We start from the raw sequence: 22,777 nt of genomic DNA on the forward strand, positions 1-22,777 counted from the left end.
TGATGATGCCAGCGCTATTGGAGGTGAAATCGGCATCTTAAACTAACATCTGTCACTTAACTGAATGCTATAGATCATACGCATAATAGTAATAATAAAAAATAATGAAAATAACAATGTACAAGAGTTTATTGGTTGATATGGGTTGAATGATGATGAATTCTATACTATAAAAATGATATCGCTTACGCTAATTCTTCAAAAACTACATAATTTTTCTTTGCTAATTCAGCTTCATATGCGTCACGAATATGAGTGCACATGTCAGTCAAATCCACCATCCCTTTTCGGAAAGCATCTACAGCTGTCGTTTTATCTACAAGATCAAATATATAGATATATCAGTTGTTTTAATATTATTATTTATATTCTATATATATATATATATATAATAACTTACCACTTGTTTGAATACGAATATGCATTTTGGCTTCAGAAGGATGTGGGATAGAGTAACCGCAAAAATCAACTTGAGGACTAACAAATGAAAAATAAAATGAGTTTATCATATCATCCTTCAATTACTCATATTAATTCTCGTCCTACTTACTTTTTGTTGATCAAGTGTCGAAGTGTATTGCCTACAGTGTGGTCTTCATTTTTTAAAGAGAAAGTCATTGCAGTTGGATCGCTACTAGATCCAGTAATCTAAAAAAAAAAGAATAATCAAAGATATTATTATTATTATTATTGCTATTTCAAAGGAGAATATAAGAAAAGTGAACTTACAATTTCAACTTTGTCTTCAGCAATAGCAACTTCATCGTCTTCATCCATTTCTTCATCGGAGCCTTGTCGTTCTTCGTTATAATCTTCGCCTTCCATAATTACATCATTTTGATCTTCGTGGTTGGATCCAGTTTCACTTGCGTCTGAAGCTGCCATTCTTATATGTATATATTATGTAAGTGAATAGAAAGAATGGAATTAAAGAAAAAAAAAGGAAAGAACCAGTTGAAAAAAAAAAATCGCATCTCAACCTATCCAAAGTGTGGCTTATGTCCACCAAAAGAGGTATCTGAGCCTGAAATTAGAAAATGTTGCCTGATTCGATAAAGGCATATACGGTATAATGAAAAAAATAAAATAAATATAAAAAATAAAACTAAAGTGGTAACACAATTTATAAAAATACACAAGAATTTATTGAAATAAAATAAAACTAAACTAGGGAATAGATGGCTACTAAAGTTCGTCGTGATTATGACGTTGAGGTTCGAGCTTGAGTTTGTTGGAAGTAGGCACCGATACGTTCGTCTGTGATTACTTTATGGTTTAGTGGATGTCTTGATGAAGGTGGTGTTTGAAGAGTGGGAACACTTGTTCCTTGCGGTGATGATGATCCTTGATAATGAATTCCACTACTACTTTTTCGCCTAGAATCTGTTGCTCTAATATATGGATCATAGTGTTGATTTCCTAAAGAAATACCGGATGATGATCGATCATTGAATGTTGGTGTAAAGCAGACAGAGTCATGCGAACTTGTTCGATCATAGCGAAAAGAGGATGGTGTGGCTGTACGGAAGGATGCATCGGAAGGTTGTCGTCCATAATAACCACCATGTTGTTGTTCTTCCAAAGTAAATGTTGATGATACAGGAGAACCTTCCATAAGAATATCATTGGCTCCAAACGTGTTCCCAGATGCATGACTAGATGGACGTGCTTTGTTGAGTGATGGTTGACTGGATTGTCTCCGTCGTTGTGATTGATGATCAGCAAATGGTAATGTTGGTGGTATCAGTTCGTTGCTATCGTCAGAAATTTCATAGTTATGATAGTGTTGAGCTCTTTCTTGTCGTGAACTTGGTATGTGTGATGATGAACTTTGTTTTTGTTGCCGTTTCCCACTATTGCCAGTATTTCCTGATACTGGAGATGAAGGCGTTGATGATGATGATGATGATGATGATGAAAGATTTGCTGTTATGTTGATATTACGAGTATTTGCTGACATCCGAGGTTCATAGCTGGTATGATGAGAATTGTATGATAATTCATTGGATCGACGACCAGTGATCGGAGGAGGTCGTAAAGGTATATTGCTGAGCTCATGTTGTTGTTGTTGTCCATCAAGAATAGCTACATTACGCCAGGCATCCATAGCATCATCTGGTTCTATACTATACATTGCTGGTTCCCTGCTTGTGGATGAAGCTCCTGATAGTTGTGAAGATGATTTCATTTTGCTGTTTCGTTGTATAGCTTGTAAAAAAGAGGAATGTCGTCTAGATGTGGCTTTTTTTTCGTCAATGTATACTTCTTCAATGGTGTCACTAGAATCTGATTTTCGTACGCAGCCAAAAAGAATACTTGCCAAGACCAAAAGCCCCAATGTCACAGCAAGAAGAATAACTTCTAATTTGGGAGCCATACTTGCACATTTTACAGATTGTAGACTAGCAGCTTGACATGCTTTGATGATGGATGTTTTATAAGATTGATAGGTAAAACCAAAAGCAATAGCAACCAACACAGCGCTGATGAGGGCTACGGCACCATTGAGCCAAAGATAAAAAGGACGAGTGACACAGCGATTTGCCCAAAAACTATATACAAAAGCACCAAATGACAAGATGAGGCCCATGATCAGGGGTATCAATCGGATATAGGAGGAATGAGTTGAATCAATATTGGGCATCGTTTGATTATTGGTAGCGGCAAAAATGGATTGTTCAGCATCTAATGAATATATTGAATTATATGGTTAGACTGAGTCAAAGTATTGTCTCACAAAGGTATTGTTTATGGGTTCTTACCTATTTCATAATTGAGAGAGACGGGCGTACATGTACAATTTTGTGTATAGTAAAAACAATGTTTCCATAAACCAAACGATACTGAAGAAGGAGTAAGTGCATAAGGATCAGAGATATTTTGATAGATAGAAACTTCAAAAACCGACATTGAACTTTGGAAAGTACAATCACCAGAAATATTTGTTTCCAACCAACTAGAACAACCTAAAGCAATCACACCAAGTACGAGTAAAATGGTTCTAACATTGGGTAATAATACTTTATGTATAAATAGATCATACGAAGATCTTTTATACGTTGGCATGAGAATGGTGGAAAGAGAAGTAAAAAAGAAAGAAAGTAAAGAGGAGTCACTGACAAAACGAGGAGTAAAAAAAAAAAAAAAGAAGAGGAGGAGGAGAAAGGAAGATGAAGAAGAGAGAAAAGAATAGATCAAAAGAATATGTTAAAGGGAGAGAAAAAAAGAAAAAAAGTGAAAAAAAGGAACCTGAAAAAAAAATGAACCTTTTGGTCCCCAAACGGAGTTGCCAGAAAAGATTCGCGCCCAAAAGTCAAAAAATAAACTTTTATTTGTGGAACTAAGCCAATAATACAATTTCATATATAATAAATATCAAAGATTTGACTAACAAACTAACTATACTTAAATTTCTAATAAAGGTTCTAGGCTAATAACCGTTTAAATTCTTCATAATCTATATAACCATCCTTGTTGGTATCGGCTTCGTTAATCATATCTTCAAGATCTTTTTGAGATAATTGTTCACCAAGTTTTCGCATAACTTTGTCTAATTCAGTTCGACTAATCAATCCATCATGGTTGGTATCAAATGCTCGGAAACATTCTATCAATTCATCTTCTTCATATTTGTTATTGATAAAATGTGACCAGGGATTCCATTTCTGTAAATCATGATGTTTTAATCCTGATGATGTTGTTGAATAGGGTGATAATCGGATCATTGCACAAACAAATTCATCAAAATCGATCACACAATCATTGTTTTTGTCGACTTCTTTCACAATGGCTGTTGCTGTTGCCTCATCCAAGTTTTTATTGAGTGACATAATAATAATTTTGAATTCATCAATATTAATGATACCATCATTGTCCTGATCATATAATTGAAATGCTAAAAAAAAAAAAATAATAAAAAAAAATAATAATGATTAAGTATTAAAAAAACTTGTATAGTATTTTACCTCTTTTTAATGTTGTCATTTCTTCTTCTGATACTTTATCGTTCATGTTGAATGATGTAATCGGTATTATAGGGTAATAATCATAGAATTAAATAGAAAGAGAGAAAGATGAAGGAAATAATGAAACCATCACTATAAAAAAAAAAATATGTGGAGAGTGAAGGAAACATGAAAGAAAAAAAGGAAAGAAAAGAAAAAAAAAATTTGACATGGGGTTGAAAAACCGAAAGACAAGCATGATAAATTTTCCTCGTCCAATCAAATATTACAATAGTTGATGATCCTACTACTATTAGATGAAAATAAAATATAAAAAAAAATATTTGTATAAGTTGTAAACGTTTTCTTTATTGACATAAAAAGACAAATCAAAAGAATAATAAACTATACTAAAATTTGTCCAACCAATAGAGAAGACATTATATCATCCGCAATCAGTAGTTGATTTACTTGCGTTGCTTTTGGGAAAGGAAGTCAGTGAATTCTTGATAAGGAGCCTTGGTGAATTCAGTTTCAGCCCAGAGATCAGGAGTCAAGAAACCATAAGTGTTGCCAATAGCAGCGAAGGTGGCCTTGACAAAGTTACCCAAAGTACGGGTAGAACCCTTGGAAGAAGTATAACAATCAGTAATACCAGCCAATTGAAGAACCTTCTTGGGAACAGGAGCACCGACAATACCAGTACCACGGGGAGCAGGAATAAGACGGCAAACGGAAGAACCACACTTACCAGTGACCTTGCAAGGAACAGTATGAGGTTCACCAAGAGAAGAACCCCAGAAACCACGACGGACAGGGATGATAGACAACTTGGCCAAGATAATAGCACCACGGATGGAGGTGGCAACTTCCTTAGAACACTTGACACCAAGACCAACATGACCATCACTATCACCAATAACAACAAAAGCCTTGAAACGAGTACGTTGACCGGCACGAGTTTGCTTTTGAACAGGCATAATCTTCATTACTTGATCTTGGAGTTTGGGCAAGAAGTAATCGACAATTTGGTATTCTTTGATAGGCAAAGAGAACAAGTAGATTTCTTCAATAGACTTGATCTTACCAGCCTTCACAAGACGACCGAGTTTGGTAACAGGAACCCTATATACATTATAAATATTATCAATATATGTCATCCATTTCATAAGAAAGATCTTTGTCGACTTCAAAAAAATAATACTAATCCATCTCTCTTTTTTTTTTTTTTTACTTACCATTCGTTCTTTTCTTCACCACGACGACCACGGCCACCACGTCCACGACCGCCACGTCCACGTCCACGTCCAAAACCACCTCTTCCTAATTAATAGAAAAAACAAAGAAAAAAAGAAAGATATATCAACATATAAGATCTACAAACTTTTTATATGTCATCCCATTTTCGTCATAGCATTGAGTTGAAATATGAGATTGACAATATTAAAAAGAGATAAAGAGTGACTTACTATCGGCCGTTGCAGAGTCAGCCATTTGCTATTGAATAAAACCAAAAGATTAAGTTAGTTGTGTAAATCATGTATTTCTTACTTATGATTTGTGTTCCTATTCTTTCATCCATCCATCCATCCATCCATCCATCCATTTATACATTCATTCATTCTATCCATCCTTCTATCCATCTACTATTGGTTCCAGTCCATTTCATGATAATCGATTTCATTGCCGTCCGTCTTTATTTGTTACAATTACTTACATAAAACTATAATTGAATGAGAATTCAAAGAGGAAGAAAAAAGGAAGGGAAAAAGAGATCCACTCCTAAAAAATTAACGTCGGGGTTAAAAATCAACCGTCAGCTGAGGACTTGAAATCTAAACTATCAATTCTTTTTGATCATCAAAGATGAGTACTAATAACACATATCATTTTTCTTTTTATTGTCATAAATAATAATAATAAAAAAAAAAGGATAAGAATATATTATTACTAAACCTATTAAAACTGGTATAAATAGTAATACCAATTTAAAGTCATACTATACTATAAACTAATTTCCTAAGGGCAAAAGTCCAAAATATCAGGATCATCATAAAAGTAAGGATGGTTCAAGGCCTACGATAATAAAATATCAAATGATATGAGTTCATAATGATGGATGATATGTGTGACGATAGAGAGGAAGGAGAACCAGGAAGAGTATAATATGATATTTCTTCAAGTACCTCTTTAGCAGAAATGCGTCCATTGCAAGGGTAGCTGAGTAAAGACTACAAAAAAAAAAAAAAAGGATCACCAAAATGATTAATAATGATTATTTGTAAATATCGAAGCATTAGTTCATCAATGAATAGAGCCTTACCCGAAGTAAGTTGGAAGAAAGCTCTGTCCAGAAATCACCAGTTGTGTGCGCCTGCATATGAAAATCTAAACCTCCTGACTCCCATTCTAATAAAAGTAAAGTACAAGAAAAATAAACGATGTTAGTCAAGGTTTTATTCAATCGAAATACTTATAACTTTACTTGGAAAATGGGGACTATAGTTAGGTAACATTGTAAAACCTGGCCAAGACGATTCATCAGGAGTACCTAAGAATCTAAAAAAAAAAAAAAGGTGAATGTTCCAAGAAGTATTGGTTTCTTTCGTTCCTTTTCACTGGAGATTTGATTACAAGAATATACCAAGAATTTGTCCTATTTCTGACGATGCTAAATATGAAAAAAAAAGATGGATTAACAAATATCTAAAGAGCAATGGGTCTGTTCCGTCCTGTTATCACCTGTGATTACCATTAAAAAGACGTTCCAATGTCATCATTTCACCAAATATGCATCCAACGCTCCACATGTCGATATCAAGACTGTAACCAATATCAGATAATAATACTTCAGGTGCACGGTAGGATAACGTCATCGGCTATAGTATTGTTCATCATCATCGCAATAAGATGATAGAGGAACAAATCATAGTAAAGAAAGAAAGATGAGTGCACATTTTTTTTTTTAATTTCGATTGTCTTGTCTACTACTACTTACTCGAGGAGTACGACCAATGTAAGGTATTATAAAAGGTTTCGAGAGTCCAAAGTCTGTAATGCAAAGCATTCCAAGGCGATTGATCAATAGATTTTCGGGTTTCAAATCTCTGTGGATAATTCTATGCGAATGAAGGTATTGTAAGCCATCGAGAATTTGATACAGAAAGCTCTAAAAAAAGTAAAAAAAAAAAAAAAAAAAAAAAAAAAGGAAACAGATTTTAGCAATAGAAATATTTTAGGGAAAGTTTATACTTACTTTGACGTGTTGAGGTGTCATTCCTGATCTTCCTGTCGAACGCATATAATCTTTCAGATCCTATGTGTGAAAAATATAGATAGTAAATTACAAAAGTTTTCCATTATATATATATATATATATTTATCTTACCGAATCATAATAATCCATCACCATATATATATCTGTTTCGTTCATAATCACATTTTGCAGTCTTAAAAAAAAAAATTAGTTATAAATATTATATTCAAAATATTTTTTTTTAGTACCTGATAATATTTTGATGATTGAGTTCTCGCAATAGAGCTATTTCACGTAAGGTAGAAGATGATATACCATTTTTTCTATAAGTAAACTTTTTGATAGCTACAAAACTTTCAGTTTTTTTATCCCAGACACGCATAACAAGTCCATAAGACCCTTCACCACACCGTTCAGGAGAACAATATCGAGAAGAAATAGGTTCAGCATCAACAGAAGCATTCACTGATCGTATGTTTGAAGTATTATTTTCTGTAGAATGGAATGATGTTGACATTTAGAATTCACCACAGTTAAAAAAAAATAAAAATAAAAAAAAGAGAAAAGAGAAGTAAAATAGAATAAAAAAAAATGTCAAAGGTATAAATCAACTTTTGTGCAGCCTCTTCCAAGTTTCATCCCCCGATAACAAAATAATGCAGTAAAAAAAAAAAAAAAAAACTTTTATTAACCTATGTACACTTTATTCAATAAAAAATGACGGAATTCAAAGAATAAGATGACGCAAAAATAGGAAATAAAATATCGTAAGGATAGAAAATAAATGACAGACGAAAAAAAAATATAATTGTCGCATAATCAAATAGAGAATATTAGAAAATAGATATCATGAAAAAAAGGAGCATTCAAAAAAAAAAAAGGAAATCCACCAATTGAGTTCACCAAGTTAGCATATAAAAAATAAAATAAAATAAAAAATGAGTGATATTTATCCAGATAAAAATATTTCACTAGCTTACCATTTAAGTGTAATGAGATCGCCGTAGCGAAAGTAGGATGGCGATAACCATCCCGGAAATTGTTGAATTGTTAATTTGTTATATTAATTGAACCAACGGTGCTTAAACCATTAAAGAATACTTGTAAATAAAATTATAGACAACGGTGATTGAACCATTAAAGAATACTTGCAAAGAAAATTATAGACAACGGCTATTGAACCATTAAGGAATACTTGTGAAGAAAAAGATAGGCAAAAAAAAAAAGAAGAAAGCAGACCAAAAAGCAGGCAGGTAAGCCAAAAGGCAGACCCGTAAGGTGAATGTAATGTAAAGAAATAAAAAAAAAGTTAAATCAAAGAGATCCTTTTATAAGAAAATGAATCACCCCTGCAATTATGAGCTAATTTTAGTAGATAAAATGATAAGACAAGATGTAAGCGAGTTTTATCATCTTTTTTAAATATTAGCAACATTTCTATCTTTATATCGTATCTAATTCATCATCATTTTTTTTTTTTTAGTATTAACAACATTTCTCTCTTTCTATTGTATTTAATTTATCATTTGTCTTTTTTAGTATCTACTTTATTATTTTTAGTATCTACTTCATCATTTGTTTTTTGGTATTAGCAACATTTCTCTCTTTATATTGTATCTAATTTATCATCTACTTTATTATTTTTACTATCTACTTCATCATTTTTTTTTTTTTTAGTGTTAGCAACATTTCTCTCTTTATACTAAAGTTAATTATATAAATGTTCACATTAAGCTCTATTATTACAATATCCATGTACTAAGTGATACGTGATACTGACTTGTTTTTGTCGTGTTTTAGTTTAATGACTAGATTTCTTTTTTTTTTTTTTTAGTTGTTCTATATTAAATGATAGTATGATTGTGCACAGGATACTTATTATTGCCATTTTTTAATTTCCATTGATGTGATGAATCATCATTATTATATTGATTTATCATGTTGGCTGATAAAAGAGTGTTTTGACATTTTTCAAAGAAAAAAGGAAAAGAAAAAGAAAATGTTGTTCTGTCAGAAGGTAACTAGAATGAAGTATTTTGTATTTTAGCAGAAATTTGTACTGTGATTGACGACAATGTTTCATCATCCATCATACAATCATCCATCATACAGTCATCCATCATCCATCCTGTAATCATCCAATATACAATCATCCGTTATCACATATCATCAATCATGAATCATCGATTATGAATCATCAATCAATTGATACCTAAAAAAGAATGGACAACACCCAAAGCTGCTAAAAATATGAAAAGCCTATGTTACTTTTCTTTTCTGTCTTTTATTATTAATAAACAAGTTATCATCAATGTGTTGTGTGTTTTTAATGTACTCTACCGACATCTCTAGAGCGATATCTGAAAAAGTGATAATGCGACATTCATTTTGGGAAAGTACGATATTTTATTTTATAACATCACGAAAAGCATTTTCTTGTGACATGACAAAAAACATTAACCTATGTATAACTAAGAATAGTAGCACTAATAACTAAACCAATTCCCACCAAGTTCATACATTGAGCATAAAAGAAGTATTCCAGACCAAGATTAGGGTTGCAACAAAAGTAAGTAAAAGAGGGTACACAAACAAACGGTCGATAGAGGTGAGAAGTGATCCAGAGAAATGGGAATGCTGATAGTATCCAAATAAGTACAAGTATTTGTATAACCGAATGTCGATCATAACCGGCTATGATTCCTAATAGTAGAGGCGTGGCCACTGAGAGAAAGAAGACGATAAATTTGTGAGATTTCTCTTTCCATGTCAAATGTTTTGTCGATCCTAATAATGATTCAATTCCATATCTTGATCTGTGACATAAAATTGGATCAAAGCCTTTCTGAGAGTGTTGAAAACTATGAATATGTAAATAATCGTCGCTTTGGTCGGTGAAGAAGCTGATATCTGTTCCAAATGGTGAGAATCCAACCAAATTTCTTGTTTCCATATTAACAGTAGGTATCTTGGCAAATTCTGCTTCCACCTGTGGTGGCACTATCAAGCTAAATACCACCAATTGAGTAGGTAATAGTAATCGTGAAACAGATTGAAGTACGGACATCATCATATATATTCCTAGAATAAGTTTTCCCCAGGTATTACCATTGTCGACAAAAATCTTATAAGATGAATAGATCAATTGAATGAGTGTAATAAGTTGCGATCCAATGGCATTATCTTGAATTCCACGAGTTTGTTGAATAAGTTGATCAATCATAGATTTTGGTAGAAATCGAATAGATGCTGGATGAAGTGATGCTTGATATTGACATTGAGATCCAGGACCAGTAATAGACATATCTTTGGTTTTGATAGCGTACTTGTCACGGTAAACCGATAATGTATCATCATAACCTAAAAAGACATTACCATTCAAAATACAGTTTCTTATCGAGCGTTGGCTTGGCTTGTCTAACTTTTCAATTTGTTTCTTCAAATAATCACCATTGTCTTGATATAATATAGACCGGAAGTATTTTGATGGGAATTCTATAGTATTTGAGTAGAGGATAGCATCTTGTTTGAAAAACTTGTAAATAGCACTGTAAGCATCATATACACCATTCATTGGCCAAGCAAGCGCAGCCACAAAAGATGTCGCTGCCGGATAGAGTCGTTTTGTTCGTTCTGGTCGTATTGCAGCTGCATGTGCACAATAGGCAAAGATAACCGTCGTTACCACTGACAAGGCATTCCACACTGATTCATCAATACCTAATATATGACCCATAGATATTGGCGCCGCAATAACTGACTGAGTTTGGCAAATGACAAGTAATAATGTAAGTAGATTTGAATAATATATTGTTGATGATGATAAATGATGTGATTTGATGTAACGCATGATATTTAATAATAATAACAGTAAAATAAAATAAAAGGGAAATAATTATAAAGAAAAAGAAGATAAGTTGAATGAAATCAAGAAATCAAGTAGCATTTTTTTTGTCATTATTATTATTATTTTGATTCACTTACCCACATATGACTATCCCATTTAGAGAAAGTGGCACCCTAAGATTGTTATCGTGTTTGGTAATTCCATAAAAAGAGATCAACTTGTGGCTGGGAGATTGATGATTATCCATCCTATGAAAAGACAAAGTATAAATATAGAATAATTTCAATCAGGAGTCACTGTTTTGAGTTAGTGACCAATATCGCTCTTACTTCAAGACTCGTGGACTAAGTTACATTCTATTTTAATATTTTTATAAAAAGTGAATTCATTCTTATCAAAACTTGAGTTTATATTGATATGAAATCCGTATATATAAATATAATAGGTTAGTTCTTTATACATACAACTTTTTTTTCTTTTTATTCCTTATATATGATATTACCAAAACAAAGTCATTACCATTAAAGAAGAAAGGAGAAAGGAAAGGAAACAAAAGAAAAGGGAAATCTTTTATTTGGAACGGTCCAATTTTTCACCGCGATCACCGGAGTTTTCGATAAATTTTTGACCGATTGGGGAAAAAAAAAAAAAAAAGAAAGGAAGAAAAAGGCAGAGTTGACCTTTTTCTCGTTTCTTCTTTTACTTTATTTATTTGTTGATACCCAATGGAAAGCATTACTTATCTCCAACATACACCTTTCTTTACCTTTACTACTGTATGTTTATTATCATTTAAGAAAGAAAACTTTATTCACCATAACTGTATTTTTTTTTTTACTATAGGGCGTACTTGACTCTCAACATTTCGCTAGACGTAAAGAAGATTCTCCTCTTCGCATTCTTGAAGTTGGTTGTGGGTAATAAATTATTCATTTATTTTGAAATAAGGTCGTTAGATTATGTATGTATCTCATCTCCTATTTCTATATTAGGTCTGGCGAATTCTCGGTTCTTTTGAAACGCCACTACAAACAAAAGGTTGAATTGATAGCGATTGATCCATCAGAAGATGATATCAAGGCAGCCCAAACTAAGACCACCGATGTAACGTATATTCATACTGGATTATTAAATTGGCAACCTGATTCTCCTGATACCAAGTTTGATGTTATTATATGTACAAAATCCTTACACCATTGTGATGATTTGGAAAGGGTAATATATATCTTTTTTTTTTTTTTTTGTATTGTGTATAGATGGATTTAATGTTTTATTATATCTATAGGTTGTTAAGCGCGCTTATGATCTACTTGTGAAGGGTGGGATTTTATTAGCAGAAGAACTTCAACCAGAAAACATGAACGTCGAATCGATGCAATGGCTATTTGATCGTTTTGACCTTTTACAGATGGCAAATCTATTCAATCCAGCTGATTTACGATCTCCTTACTCTATCGTACTAGATACCAGTATCCCAGCAGAAGCACGTTGGCTAGCACATCTTAAACTCCGAGATTGTCATTCATCTGATACTGTCAAGGAAGCAGTGACCACCATTTTTGGACGAGAAAGAACAAGGATTATTAACAAAACACCTTTTATACATTACTATTTAGTCAAGTTCGGGTAAGCACAACAGCAAAAAAAAAAAAAAAAAAAAAAAAGGTGATCTAGAGTAGGGTACTAAAGGTTTTCTTTCTTTTCTTTTAGATTGAAAGATTCAGCAATTGGTAAATCTGTTTTATCGGAATTCATGGCACAAGAAGATCGAGCATTAGCTTCTGACAGCATCACATCCCTTGGATTCACCATTGTCGCCGAGAAATAGGATAGTTTATCGTTTAGTCTTCTACAATAGGATGTATTGATTATAAATTGAATATAATCAAGTAATAAAGAATCTTGTTACTCTTTTTTTTTCATATGATGGGATGATCTATAACGATGTGATATACCCGATTTTTCAGATAGTAATGGTTCTTTTTCCTGGTTGCTGATATTAACTTTTGTAGTTTACAAAGATGTACCATTCTCTTCATCATCATTGTGATCTTTACAGTAATAATTTCTAATAGTCATCAATGGTTACAAGAATCATCAGTAACCAGTAACATCAATAATCAATAAAAACAAATCGATCGCATAAGTCCATAAGGCTATAAAGCTAAATCAGAATGACAACACTAAACAAACAAAAAAAAAAAAAGATCATCCATACAAGTCATTGATTTGGAGAGACTAATACTTAAGAAGATTTTATTAAATGTAAAAGTGAAGAGAGAAATAGGGGGGTATAAACATGAAAATGTTGTAGAAAGTCCGTGTGAGGTATAATTAAAATAATAATAATAAATAGTGGATAACAGAAGAATAATAAAAGGAGAACAAAATGACTAAAGAATGATTCGGGAGATGGATTCTAATGATTTTGCAGTTGTGTTTGGTACCCAATGATAAACAAAATAACAAGACATAAGCATACTGCCACCATAGATAAAGTACATCAGGGATGGGGAGAGGAAAAAGTACCAAGGATAAGCAACCAATTGAATCCATTGGACCAGCCAAGACAGACAAGCCACAAGAGCTACACCCTTTGCACGATCAACCGTAGAAAACCATTCACAAGTGGTAACCAAAACCAAAGACGCCCAAGTAAACGCATAAATGACAATAAATAAGTAGACGCATGCAACAGCAAGTGTTCGTGCATGCGCATTCATCAAAAGCACAGAGCCAGTTTTCCATTCTATCTTACTAAACCATTGGAAGACACCACCCAATCCTAGTTGACATATTGCAAGCATCAGAGATCCTGTCAGTAAAAATCCTTTCCGCCCAAAATGATCCACACACCATCCTAAAGAGATAGCCGTAGCAGCAAGAGCCAGTGAATGAGTGCACCCAGGAGCAGTGAGCGTATCGTTGACATGCAACCCTGATGCATAAAAAATCGCGGATGCATAATATTTGATCAAAGTTTCAGCGCCGGTCATTCGATTTGCTAGGATGATCCCACAAGCCAATAAAAATCGTCGTTTTCTTTGCTGATGTTGACAATATTCTTCTTCATAAAGATGATGAGCGTTGAAGAATGATGATATAAATGTGAAATAGCTTGCTGTTGTTTCCATGTTGATATTGAGTTGTCCATCGTAATCATCACTAATTTCATGCCATAATTGTTGTACTTCCATATCATCCGTTGATTGTTCTTGTAAATAAGCAATTGCTTGTAATCCTTCTTTATCCGCATCCGATTTTCCATTATCGCCCTTGTAATGTTGATGTATCCAACATAGCCATCGAGGTGAATCAGGTAATTGCCATTGAACCAAGATAGCCAGTAAACAAAGACAAGTTTCTAGTACTACTGGTGCTCTCCAATCGCAAGTCCAGGAAGAAAATCTTGATACTGATGATGATGATGATGATGATGATGATGATGATGATGATGATGATGACGATGATGATGAATCCATAGATGCCACAATATTAGGTCCCAGTGTAAGCATTATATAATATCCAGCCATTTGTCCAGCCATGACCAAGAGAGTAAAGAAACCAACTAAACAGCCACGTATATTCTTTGGAGCTATTTCAGTAATCATACATGGAGCAGCCACCATCAATAATCCTACACCAAAACCAACAAATAATCGACCCAATAGAAATATCAAGGAATGACTATATCCGACATCCAGTAGTGTACCCATTGCAAATAATAGGAAAGCTCCAATCAAAGATCTTTTTCGTCCAACTTGATCTGGTAATCAGGTGATACAAAATAGAAAAAGAGGAAGTATTTTTTTTTTTTTTTAAAAAAAAAAAAAAAAGAAAAAAGTCAGTAATCAAATTCGTTGTTTATCTTTTGCTTTTTTGTTTGTACATATGTTTTGTCAATAACTCACCACAAATATAGCCACTATAGAGTGTTCCCAAAATAGCCATGCTGTAATATCCAATCGTTAAATAGTCAAATGGGTTGAATCCACCAATCATATGCTTGCTAGAAAAATAATGATGTTGGAAGTTGGGTAATGACAAAATAGTTTCCATCACTGTTTGATCATATCCATATAGGAAGCCACCTAAAGATGGTATAAATGTTGATAATAATAAAGCCATTGTACAAGTCGTTGATGATCTTATTCTACATGATGAAGATGATGATATATTTGATTCTTTATCGAATAAAAGTGGTGTTCGTTCATTAAGTCGTTTCGATTTTACATTCATTTTGAAAATAAAGAAAAAAAAAAAAGAAAGAAAGAAAGAAAGGGAGAAAAAGGGAAGAAAATGGAAAAAAGGGGGCACCATTTTTAAGTTTGCATACCGTGAGGCATCTGAATTTGAAAATGTCTGCAACTCTCATTTGTCCAAGACTTTGTCTTTCTGATGATTTCTTTTCTTGTCTCCGTCTTTATACTTATTATTTTATGGATTATTGGAAAAGACTATGTCCTTCACATATTTACATTGTTAATCCAACTACTTTAATACCTCCTTCCATCATCAATAAGGAATATGATCTTACTACTTGTGAAAAATTCCAAATCTCACATACCAACGCTGAAGGTGATTTCGCTGTGGCTCCACAACAATCCATAGCAGCAGGTTCTCTCATTTTACAGGAAGAACCTTACGCGTTTGAAATACGGGATGATCTTGAACAACGTACTTGTCCAGGTTGTTTATCTACTTTAGATCATAACATTACAATATCTACTACTCGTTGCCGACAAGCCAGTTGCACTTGGAATCTTGTTTATTGCTCGCCATCTTGCGAAACAAGATATTGGTTCTTATTACATATGTATGTCTGTCCCTTCCGTACCGAATTCCGCTCAAAGCATTCTCTCTTATTGGCTTTTCAGATATGGACAAAATCTATCATCTCTCAACAAAGTAGTTTTGATTCTTTTAGTAGTACACAAAGCAATAATCAACTGGATTCTCTCGTCGACAATATGGATCAACATGCTGAAACCGATCTTGATCGTTATCGCCAAGAAGCCAAGCAGATCTCTCGTCTATTTATATTTTCTATGAATGAAACGAAGGATATGGAAGACAAGTTGGTACGATACCAGGCACTAATACGATGTAATGGTTTTGGTGTTCAAAGACGATTGATCAGCAATTACGATGCTTCGTACACCACAGGAACAAACTCTTTGTCATCATCATCATCATCGGTAATGGTGAGTATTGGTACGGTGGCAACTGCGATTTATCCTCTAGCCAGCAAATTCAATCATTCCTGTCAACCAAACGTGATTGCCCTCTTTCTTGGTACCCAACTACAGTTACGTGCTTTACGTCTTATTCATCCAGGTCAACGTCTTTCCATCAGTTATGGTCCCCTGGCTGCAAATTTACCAAAATCTAAACGTCAACAACAATTACTGGATCACTATTTCTTTACTTGTCATTGCCAAGCATGCCAAGTAACCCCTGATCAAAGGTATTGTTTTATTTATTTATTTATTTATTTTTTTCAAAAAAAAAAAAAAAAAAAGATTATACAAATACACAAAGTTAAAAAAAAAATGAAAATTAAATGTCACTTACCTCTCTTTTTTTTTTTTTTTTTACTATTATTTCATATTGATTTTGGATGGTTTGATAGCATATCTCCTGAATGTGAACATATTTATCTCTGTTCTTCTTGCAAGTATACAAGGATATCTGCGAATGAATCAAAATGCCCTCAATGTGGAATAACTATCGATTGGAATAAGATACATAATGTAAGATTTGAAGAAAGAAAGAAAATTGATATTGAATATGATTATGTATTGAAACTCATTGATGATTTGTTATTATGGATGAACGATAATAGATGGAAGAAACAATAGAGACATATCGACAACATGGGCTTTGGGACAAGGTTTTGAAATATCAATTAAACATCTATCATGACCAAGCTTTACCAATTGGAAAAACATATGATCAACTTGCTAGAATATGTCATTCAACACATCAATCCAAAGAAGCAGTTCTCTATTGTGAACGATCTTTGCGAGTGGTACAATCTGTTTATGGAGAATCAAGTCCTGAAGCTGCTGAAGAAATGTTCAAATTATGTGGATTATTGATTACATCGTAAGTTTCCAAAAAAAAAAAAAGTCATATGATGATATTCATTCTATGTTATTCTGAACTTTTATTTCTCACATTCATCTTTTTTTGTTGAAATAGACGTCATGATCTTACCAAAGCACAGTATTGGATCAAGAAAACTCGGGACCTGTATTATCTTCTTGGACTGGATCAACAATTGAAGGATGATATTGAAGAATTAAATGCGATGATAGCTTGTATTTAGTGATATCCATATTTGTTATTATTCTTCTCCCCGTTGTATTTTAATATCCCCTTCCTATTGATATCAATGAATAAACTATATATATACACATGTATATGAAATGGATTGATGCTTTCAAACAAAGGAACTTCAAAACTGGAAAAGAAAGCTCACGTGGTATGCGATGATGATGATGATGATGATGATGATGGTATATTACAGCACTGTTATTTGGTCATTTGAGTTCATTTTGATCTAACCTTATGACATACTGCAGTATTGAGTTCCTTTTCTTTCTTGCTCAATGGAATCAGAATGAATAGATTATTTCAGTTTGTGCCACTATGGTCGTCATCATCCAGATAATAACAAGGCATGTTGTAATACAAGGAAATGCATGTTCCTTAAACAAATATAATAATAAACAAGATAGTCATTCATGATAATAAGATAAACTTGATACAAAATAACTTCTATTTTATTAATATATGTGATACAATTCTAAATAATGGAATGCATAAAGGAAAATAAAAAAAAAATAACTATATAAAACTATCAACAATGTCCAACTAAATTGACCAAATACCTTAAAGTTCATCTTCAGAAGTGAACACTAATACAAAAAAAAAAAAAAAATAAGTAAATTTGATTTGATAATGATGATCTTTTTTTTTTTAATTATATATGTTCTTTACCTTCTTCACCACGCTTACGACGTTCCATACGTTCCTTCTTCTTCTTACGAAGTTCCTTGGAAGTCAACTTGACCTTCTTCTTGGCAGCCTTGATAGTGTTACCTTGAGCATCAACTTGATCTTCTTCTTCTTGTTCTTCAATCTTGGTAGTACCGTTACCAGAAACCCAGTTGTGACCAGAGGCAACCAAGTTACCGTTATCGACCTTCCAGACTTCAGTACAGAGAGCTTCAGAGAATTCACGGTTGTGAGTAACAATAACAACACCACCACCATATTCCTTGATGGCACCAGCCAAGGCACCAAGAGATTCACGATCCAAGTAATTGGTAGGTTCGTCAAGAACCAACATGTGAGGCTTATTCCACATAGCAGCACCAATGACCAACTTGACCTTTTGACCACCAGACAAACCACGGATACGAGAGTGAGTAGCAAATTCAGGTTCCAAACCAACTTCAGACAAGTGCTTTTCAATTTCCTTAGAGGTCAAAGGACGGTTAAGACCGAGCTTGGCAGCTTCAAGAGCATCCACTTCAGCAATCTTCTTTGCGAAACCCATGTTTTCGAGCTTTTGACGAGAAATCCACATGTTGTCAACAGAAGATCGACCAACCCAAGAGACTTCGTATTCATAGGATTGCTTAAGCTTACGACGACCGACAAGTTCTTCAACAATACGCTTTTCACCTTCAATGACAAAGGCTTGATTCATTTGCTTTTCTTCTTCTTCAGTGATGACACGGTCGACCTTTTCCAATTCTTCACGATCTTCACCGGTAGCGTAACGCCATTGAATATATTCGTTGGGAGTGATATCCAAATGCTTTTCAATGTGATGGAAAGCGTGTTGAGCGACGTAGGCAATACGCAAGTTAGGATGCTTCCAGATAGTACCGATATCAGATTCAATTTCACCAGTCAACAATTTGATCATGGTAGATTTACCTAAAAAAAAAAAAAAAGAATCAGTTTCTTTGTTCTCCCAAAAAAAAAAAAAAAAAAAACTTTCATCATCCTTTTCCTTCTTATATATAATTACTTACCAGCACCATTGGGACCAATGACAGCAATACGAGAGGACAAAGAACATTGGATGGAAATGTTGGTCAATTGCTTACGGGCAGTACCAGGGTATTGGAAGTCAACGTTCTTCATCTTGAGAATAGCACGTTCCTTGGTCTTGATACCTTCGAGGAAACCAGGTTCAGGGAAGTTGAACTTGATTTGAGCAGCATCCAAAGAGTAGTAAGAAGCAGCCTTAGGGACCTTCTTGACGAATTCGGAAAGATTACCACCATAACGCTTGAGTTTGTAGTTAGCTTCATAATGGATAATATCGGAACAGACGTGATCCAAGAAACCAGAGTCGTGAGACACAATGATGGAAGTAACAGTCTTAAGACCCAAGAGGTAATTTTCCAACCAGGCAACGTTAACAACATCCAAGTGATTGGTAGGTTCGTCCAACAACAAGATATCAGCGTTCATCAACATAGCACGGGCAAGAGCCAACTTCATCTTCCAACCACCAGACAAGGCACCAATGGGCATAGAGGTGACCATTTCTTCAGTGAAACCGTATTCACGCAAGATCTTGTGGACTTGTTCACGATCCTTGGTTTCAACACCTTCGGAAGCAATAATGAAATCAATCAAAGGAGTATCGGCTTCAGAACCATCAATATCGTGTTCGACGTAAACAGTCTTAAGTTCAGACTTGGGAGGGAAACCTTCGACTTGTTCGTTGGCAATAGCACGCATAAGAGTAGATTTACCTAATTTACACAAAATAAAAAAAAATTTTCATCTTAGTTTCAACATTGACCAACCAAATCACACCAGATTCGCATTCCACAAAAAAAAAAAAAAAAAAAACTTACCACAACCATTAGCACCACAAAGACCATAACGACGACCACGCTTGAGACGAAGAGCAGTACGGTTCAATAAGATCTTGGCACCATAAGCAAGAGAGAATTCACAGTTGCAAAGATCTTCACCTTCATCATCTTCTTCTTCAGGATCCTTGGGAGTAACAGCTTCTTCACACTTATCGAGAGCCTTAACAACAAGAGCTTCTACTTCAGCATCAGCAACGAAGGCCTTGAAGTAAGGAGACAAAGACTTGATCCATTGATCCTTGAAGAAGTTCTTGGCAGTACAGAGACCCAAAGCCATTTGAGAAAGGTAATCAGCAAGAGGAGCAAGGACTTCATCGTATTCGGGCAAAAGAGCCTTGAAGGTACCATTAACCAAATCAGTCTTTTCTTGCTTGGAGAAGATTTGAGCACCAGTTTGACCAACACGAGCCAAAGTAGCAAGAGCCTTTTGAACCACACCACGACATTCAGGATCGGCAACGACATCTTGGACCTTTTCAAGAGCAGGCAACAACAAGGGCAAGAAAGGAGCAGCGACTTCAGGATCATCCACAAGCTTACACATATTGTCAATGATAAGAGCAGATTTACGCTTGATAGGAGTAGCACGTTCGTTCAAACCACGACCCAACAAAGGAACCATGATGGAAAGAGTAGCAGAGTCAACTTCTTGGACAAAAGTAGTAGCACCCAACAAGTGAATAGTTTCAGGGACATTTTCAGGTTTGTTGATACAACCAATAACAGCAGGAATGAAACGTTCGATATCCTTGTTTTCAATCAAAGAGCAAATGTTACCCATAGTAGAAGTAGCAGCCTTCTTGACATCAGTCTTGGTATCCCACATACAATCAGAGACAACAGGAATGACATCGGGAATAGTAACGAAGAATTCCTTGGGGTGGTTCTTGGCCAAAGTATCAATGAGAGCCAAAGAGAGCATCTTGGTTTGCCACTTGCAGGAGTTTCCGAGACCTTCCAAGATTTTAGGAATCAAGAGATAAGCAGCATTGGGGTTGAAGTTGAGAGCCATAGCTTGAGCAGTTTCAGCAGCAGCATCCTTGATAGCAGCTTGCTTATCAGCTTGAAGTTCCAAAAGGGTAGACAAGAAAGAAATAGTATAAGGTTCAGCTTGAGCAACGGAGGTAAAAGCCTTGATAGCAGCAATACCAGATTGACGAGCACCAGCATTCTTCTTGTTGCTAAGATCCTTGGCAATAGCATCTACAATGTTACATTGCTTGAGAGCACGAACACCATTGGCTTGAACAAAAGCAACGAGTTCTTCAGCAGCAGCTTGACGATCGGCATCGGAAGCACCAGAGAGCTTGGTAAGGAGTTCCTTGGCTTGTTTAAGTTCGACATCAGAGGCAGCTAAAACCGCAACCTTCTTGGTCTCAATATCGCTCTTTGTAGCAGCAGCAGCAGGCATTTCTGTTCAAATATTGTAATAAAAATGAGCGGGGGAGAAGAAGAAGGTAAAGGATTACAAAAAAAAAAAGGAACAGAAGAGTTAAAGAGAAAAAGAAAAAAAGGGGAAAACAAAAAAAAAAGTTTTTTTTTTAAATATCTACTTTAGACAAAGTGTGGCTTTTGAATTCATTATCCAATAAAAATTCAGAAACAAATCATATTTCAAATCCGAAAAAAAAATTTTATTTCACTTTTTTATTTTCTAACTATAAGTGTATTCAAATCTTTTTCTATATAAAAAAAAATAAAAAACAAAAATAAAATAAAAATAAAGTATTTAGTTTTAGTTTTTTTTTATTATCATTCTTAATCATCATCTATATATATATATTTACCTAATCCCCAAACATGAGTCTTCAAATCCAAATGTTCAATATTCAATGTATCCTATCAAAAAAAAAAAAAATAGTTGAAATTCAGATGTTTCGCCCTGATCTTGTTACCGTTTCCCCAATCAAATCACTTACATAGAGCTTCCGGAGTTGAATCTTGCTTTCATCCAATTGTTGTTGAGTCGCTGCGGTTTTCTTTAAATTGGTCAAGTCTTTGTCTATAGATTCAATGCGTTGTGCATAATCCCGAACCTATTAGATTGGAGACACAAAAAAAAAATCATTTATCCATTTTCATTGTTCTTTTTTTAATACTTGCCTTTTCTGTACTATGTTGTAGTTCTTCCACAGATTTCATTAATGATTCGGATGCACTATTATATTCTTCTAGTAAATAATAATAACCAATAGCACCTGTGATGGACACACCAACTAAAAACCCAATCAATCTATTCATCATTAAAAAAGATCAGTATAAAGTCAAAAAAAAAAAGAAAAAGAAAAGAAAAAAAAAACAGCAAGTTACTATTTTAAAAAAAAATAAAACCAGTGATTTTACTCTTCCCTTTTCTTTTTTTTCTTTATTTGGATTTACCCTCCTTTGACTGCACCCATTTTCTTTTGTTCTGTATTCAACTCCGTCGTGTAAAATCGTCGCGAAGTCGCAAAGAGTCGTTTATTTCTAGTCAGTAATGGTGTCCATTTTATTATAGAGTTCATCTAATGTTTTTTTTTTAATAGTAAAAATAAAAGTTAAATAAGTCTATCGAATATATTGTTATCATTTGTTTTCAACTTACAATGTTTTGTATATGTCAAGATATAAAGAAGAAGAATGGGGAGAAAAAGAAAAAGAAAAAAAGGAAAAAGAAAAAAAAAAAAAGAAAATAAATAAAGAATCATCCCGGGTGCGGAGCTGATTGAGTCAAATTGTGAAGCAAGTCTTGTAACATATTAACCATTTTGCCAACAATTAAATTCTAATTTTAAAAGAGATAATGACATTGTTTTTTTTTATTATTATAATAAGGGAAAAG

The 22,777-nt window shown here is 33.9% G+C and overlaps 11 protein-coding genes across 11 annotated transcripts; 2 read left to right on the forward strand and 9 right to left on the reverse strand.

The window, feature by feature from the left end:
- Positions 1-105: 105 nt before the first annotated feature.
- On the reverse strand, positions 106-957 carry BX664DRAFT_273440 (DNA-directed RNA polymerase). Its single transcript, XM_051541218.1, has 4 exons — positions 730-957; positions 551-648; positions 401-477; positions 106-316 (listed from the first exon to the last, which is right to left on the reverse strand). The coding sequence occupies exons 1-4, from the start codon at positions 883-885 to the stop codon at positions 186-188; spliced, it is 462 nt and encodes a 153-aa protein (XP_051405476.1). The 5' UTR covers positions 886-957; the 3' UTR covers positions 106-185.
- A 165-nt stretch (positions 958-1,122) lies between these two features.
- BX664DRAFT_322357 (uncharacterized protein) lies at positions 1,123-3,147 on the reverse strand. The gene is made up of 2 exons (XM_051543481.1): positions 2,763-3,147; positions 1,123-2,685 (listed from the first exon to the last, which is right to left on the reverse strand). The coding sequence occupies exons 1-2, from the start codon at positions 3,064-3,066 to the stop codon at positions 1,202-1,204; spliced, it is 1,788 nt and encodes a 595-aa protein (XP_051405477.1). The 5' UTR covers positions 3,067-3,147; the 3' UTR covers positions 1,123-1,201.
- A 245-nt stretch (positions 3,148-3,392) lies between these two features.
- BX664DRAFT_382370 (uncharacterized protein) lies at positions 3,393-4,101 on the reverse strand. Its single transcript, XM_051549035.1, has 2 exons — positions 3,966-4,101; positions 3,393-3,895 (listed from the first exon to the last, which is right to left on the reverse strand). The coding sequence occupies exons 1-2, from the start codon at positions 4,009-4,011 to the stop codon at positions 3,426-3,428; spliced, it is 516 nt and encodes a 171-aa protein (XP_051405478.1). The 5' UTR covers positions 4,012-4,101; the 3' UTR covers positions 3,393-3,425.
- A 193-nt stretch (positions 4,102-4,294) lies between these two features.
- Positions 4,295-5,683, reverse strand: BX664DRAFT_290292 (40S ribosomal protein S2). Its single transcript, XM_051541878.1, has 4 exons — positions 5,662-5,683; positions 5,414-5,441; positions 5,183-5,267; positions 4,295-5,069 (listed from the first exon to the last, which is right to left on the reverse strand). Exons 2-4 carry the CDS (start codon positions 5,436-5,438, stop codon positions 4,412-4,414), a joined length of 768 nt encoding a protein of 255 aa, XP_051405479.1. The 5' UTR covers positions 5,439-5,441; positions 5,662-5,683; the 3' UTR covers positions 4,295-4,411.
- A 280-nt stretch (positions 5,684-5,963) lies between these two features.
- BX664DRAFT_368759 (CMGC/CDK/CDC2 protein kinase) lies at positions 5,964-7,844 on the reverse strand (the record flags this gene model as incomplete). Its single annotated transcript, XM_051548598.1, has 10 exons — positions 7,449-7,844; positions 7,333-7,393; positions 7,201-7,260; positions 6,943-7,113; positions 6,697-6,823; positions 6,579-6,615; positions 6,430-6,503; positions 6,268-6,353; positions 6,131-6,175; positions 5,964-6,020 (listed from the first exon to the last, which is right to left on the reverse strand). The coding sequence occupies exons 1-10, from the start codon at positions 7,715-7,717 to the stop codon at positions 5,964-5,966; spliced, it is 987 nt and encodes a 328-aa protein (XP_051405480.1). The 5' UTR covers positions 7,718-7,844.
- Positions 7,845-9,576: 1,732 nt separating this feature from the next.
- On the reverse strand, positions 9,577-11,180 carry BX664DRAFT_322363 (uncharacterized protein). Its single transcript, XM_051543482.1, has one exon. The coding sequence runs from the start codon at positions 11,048-11,050 to the stop codon at positions 9,662-9,664; it is 1,389 nt and encodes a 462-aa protein (XP_051405481.1). The 5' UTR covers positions 11,051-11,180; the 3' UTR covers positions 9,577-9,661.
- Positions 11,181-11,685: 505 nt separating this feature from the next.
- BX664DRAFT_355275 (S-adenosyl-L-methionine-dependent methyltransferase) lies at positions 11,686-12,969 on the forward strand. The gene is made up of 5 exons (XM_051547801.1): positions 11,686-11,823; positions 11,891-11,964; positions 12,040-12,262; positions 12,333-12,673; positions 12,758-12,969. Exons 1-5 carry the CDS (start codon positions 11,773-11,775, stop codon positions 12,873-12,875), a joined length of 807 nt encoding a protein of 268 aa, XP_051405482.1. The 5' UTR covers positions 11,686-11,772; the 3' UTR covers positions 12,876-12,969.
- Positions 12,970-13,275: 306 nt separating this feature from the next.
- BX664DRAFT_322367 (general substrate transporter) lies at positions 13,276-15,320 on the reverse strand. The gene is made up of 2 exons (XM_051543483.1): positions 14,959-15,320; positions 13,276-14,813 (listed from the first exon to the last, which is right to left on the reverse strand). The coding sequence occupies exons 1-2, from the start codon at positions 15,284-15,286 to the stop codon at positions 13,441-13,443; spliced, it is 1,701 nt and encodes a 566-aa protein (XP_051405483.1). The 5' UTR covers positions 15,287-15,320; the 3' UTR covers positions 13,276-13,440.
- Positions 15,321-15,478: 158 nt separating this feature from the next.
- Positions 15,479-17,483, forward strand: BX664DRAFT_322368 (uncharacterized protein). The gene is made up of 4 exons (XM_051543484.1): positions 15,479-16,514; positions 16,680-16,800; positions 16,893-17,155; positions 17,252-17,483. Exons 1-4 carry the CDS (start codon positions 15,487-15,489, stop codon positions 17,376-17,378), a joined length of 1,539 nt encoding a protein of 512 aa, XP_051405484.1. The 5' UTR covers positions 15,479-15,486; the 3' UTR covers positions 17,379-17,483.
- Positions 17,484-17,808: 325 nt separating this feature from the next.
- Positions 17,809-21,425, reverse strand: BX664DRAFT_377546 (armadillo-type protein). Its single transcript, XM_051548779.1, has 4 exons — positions 19,936-21,425; positions 19,099-19,830; positions 18,053-19,000; positions 17,809-17,970 (listed from the first exon to the last, which is right to left on the reverse strand). Exons 1-4 carry the CDS (start codon positions 21,365-21,367, stop codon positions 17,945-17,947), a joined length of 3,138 nt encoding a protein of 1,045 aa, XP_051405485.1. The 5' UTR covers positions 21,368-21,425; the 3' UTR covers positions 17,809-17,944.
- A 138-nt stretch (positions 21,426-21,563) lies between these two features.
- BX664DRAFT_322373 (uncharacterized protein) lies at positions 21,564-22,632 on the reverse strand. The gene is made up of 6 exons (XM_051543485.1): positions 22,541-22,632; positions 22,336-22,460; positions 22,060-22,189; positions 21,876-21,992; positions 21,744-21,795; positions 21,564-21,638 (listed from the first exon to the last, which is right to left on the reverse strand). The coding sequence occupies exons 2-6, from the start codon at positions 22,458-22,460 to the stop codon at positions 21,604-21,606; spliced, it is 459 nt and encodes a 152-aa protein (XP_051405486.1). The 5' UTR covers positions 22,541-22,632; the 3' UTR covers positions 21,564-21,603.
- Positions 22,633-22,777: the final 145 nt, after the last annotated feature.

This window comes from Halteromyces radiatus, assembly GCF_025201355.1.
Source record: "Halteromyces radiatus strain CBS 162.75 chromosome Unknown BX664scaffold_1, whole genome shotgun sequence".
NCBI classification, from domain to species: Eukaryota; Fungi; Mucoromycota; class Mucoromycetes; order Mucorales; family Cunninghamellaceae; genus Halteromyces; species Halteromyces radiatus.